The 2500-nt window shown below is 34.9% G+C and overlaps 1 protein-coding gene across 11 annotated transcripts in view; it reads right to left on the reverse strand.

Annotated features, from left to right (window-relative positions):
• Positions 1-2500, reverse strand: part of pip5k1cb (phosphatidylinositol-4-phosphate 5-kinase, type I, gamma b) — an 80221-nt gene that overhangs the window by 56534 nt on the left and 21187 nt on the right. For all 11 annotated transcript variants that reach the window (XM_077222134.1, XM_077222126.1, XM_077222129.1 and 8 more), the window contains exons 2-3: positions 2089-2120; positions 1780-1872 (exon numbers count right to left, since the gene is read on the reverse strand). In XM_077222134.1, coding sequence (XP_077078249.1) covers positions 1780-1872; positions 2089-2120 — 125 coding nt within the window. The remainder of the gene's footprint in view (positions 1-1779; positions 1873-2088; positions 2121-2500) is intronic.

Here is a 2500-nt window from a genome sequence, read left to right on the forward strand (position 1 = left end):
TTCTGTCAAAACCATTAATCGCTAATATATTTGTGTGTATATATATATATGTGTGTGTATACATATACACACACACACACATATGTATATATGCATACATATATGTAGGTATACACACACATATATACATACAGTATATACAGTATATATAGTATACACAGACATATATTAAGAAAATATATTACACAAACTTTTATGTTAGATGCCATTAATATAATTGACAGCACTAAAAAATATTATTTTTATAAAAAGTATATAAATATTTTAATAATAAAAATGTAACAATATTAATTTCTTTAAAAAAAAAGCATAATAAATAAATAATAAAATATTAAATAAATATAATTATGTTTATTAAAATAAAAATATATAAAATAAGAATTTCAAATATATATATATATATAAAACTAAAAAAGAATTAATATAGATATTTGTATATAAAATGTATAATTATATATTTAGTAACTCACAATAAGGTAGCAATGAGTATTACTTTTGTTAAAAAATTAATACAATTAATCAATTAATTAAAACACAACAATGTTTATTGTTAACTCATGTTAACTCCATTAAATAATATTAACAGATACTTTAACTTTTGATTTTAATAATGTATTAGTAAATGCATTACTGTATGCATTAATGTACCAAAAACTGAGGCGCTACAAGGTTTAAAGCATCGGTTCCATATATAACGCAATGTCCAATTTCAAAACAGTTTCACAGGATGAATTCTGAGTGCTTAAGCTTTCATTAATGATGATTACTAAAATATATGACGTGAAAAAGGCAATGAAAAAGTGTTACCAGGAAGAAAATGTGAATATGAATATATGTGAATATATAGTAAAGTGTAATTTATTCCTGTTATCAAAGCTGAATTTTCAGCATCATTACTCCAGTCTTCAGTGTCACATGATCCTTCAGAAATCACTATAATATGATGATTTGCTGCTCAAGAAACATTTATGATTATTATCACAGTTGAAAACAGTTTTGCTGCTTCATATTTTTATGCAAACCGTGATTCATTTTTTCAGGATTCTTTGAAAGTTCAAGAGAGAAGCATTTAATTGAAAAATAAATATTTTGCATTATTATAAATGTCTTTACTGTCACTTTTGATCAATTTAATGCGTCCTTTCTGAAGAGAAGTGTTAATTTCTTTAAAAAAAAACTAAAAAAACGTATTGACCCCAAACTTTTGAACGGTAGTGTGTATATATATATATCAGCAGCCTGAAGTAAAAGATGAGAGAAACTGAAGAACGACAGACTGAGACTGGGACTGAGACTGGGACTGGGACTGGGATTGGGATTGGGATTGGGACTGAGACTGGGATTGGGACTGAGACTGAGACTGGGATTGGGACTGGGACTGGGACTGGGACTGGGACTGGGACTGGGATTGGGACTGGGACTGGGATTGGGACTGGGACTGAGACTGGGACTGGGATTGGGACTGGGATTGGGATTGGGACTGGGACTGGGATTGGGACTGGGACTGGGATTGGGACTGGGATTGGGATTGGGATTGGGATTGGGACTGGGACTGGGATTGGGACTGGGACTGGGAGTGGGACTGGGACTGAGACTGGGACTGAGACTGAGACTGGGACTGGGACTGAGACTGGGACTGGGACTGGGACTGGGACTGGGACTGGGATTGGGATTGGGACTGGGACTGGGATTGGGATTGGGATTGGGACTGGGACTGAGACTGAGACTGGGACTGGGACTGGGACTGGGACTGGGATTGGGACTGGGACTGAGACGCACCTTCTTGTACGTGGTCTCGCCGGACGCATCGACTCGCCTGTGGCCAATCTTCTTCTCGAGGCCAGAGATGGGCTGACACGAGGAAGACGGCATCTGAGGACACACACACTGATGAGAATATCTCAGAGACAGCAGTGAGATCACCATACTCTCACTGTGTGACCACTACTGACTCAGCACTTAAATCTCATTCATTTCTGAAACCTCAGATCAATAACATATCCCTCTGAAGCGTTTAACTCTTCTCAAGATTGCATGCAGTAAAATTGTAGTTTTATGATGATATATGGATGATGAACGATGCTTCACCTCGGTTAAGTGGGTCTTCTTAAGAGCAGCGTCTGAAACGACACAGCAAGAGAAAGATATTATATTAATAAATGTAATTAAATGCAGGTAAACGTCTCTGCTAATAAAACAATAATAGATTAATTTAAACCACATAAAAGTCTGAGAAAATGTTCAGAACGTTTTGTTTTAAAAACTACAATGTTGTCACACATCCTCATTAACCCAGCTAACAAAAATATATCCTTAGAACATTTTCCCATTAAGCTCTGAAATCATTTTTTACGAATGTTCATTGAGCATTCAAAAAATCCAGTATTCTAAACGTAAAAAAACAACAGCTCTTGGTTATGCAAACATTACAGAAACATTCCATTTCCACGTTCAAATATTATTGGAATGTTACTTTTGAATGTTCTCTGAGCGTTCAAAA

The sequence above is a fragment of the Siphateles boraxobius genome, unplaced genomic scaffold, assembly GCF_051911475.1.
Source record: "Siphateles boraxobius isolate OS27281-9 unplaced genomic scaffold, OSU_SipBor_1 86, whole genome shotgun sequence".
Taxonomy (NCBI): domain Eukaryota; kingdom Metazoa; phylum Chordata; class Actinopteri; order Cypriniformes; family Leuciscidae; genus Siphateles; species Siphateles boraxobius.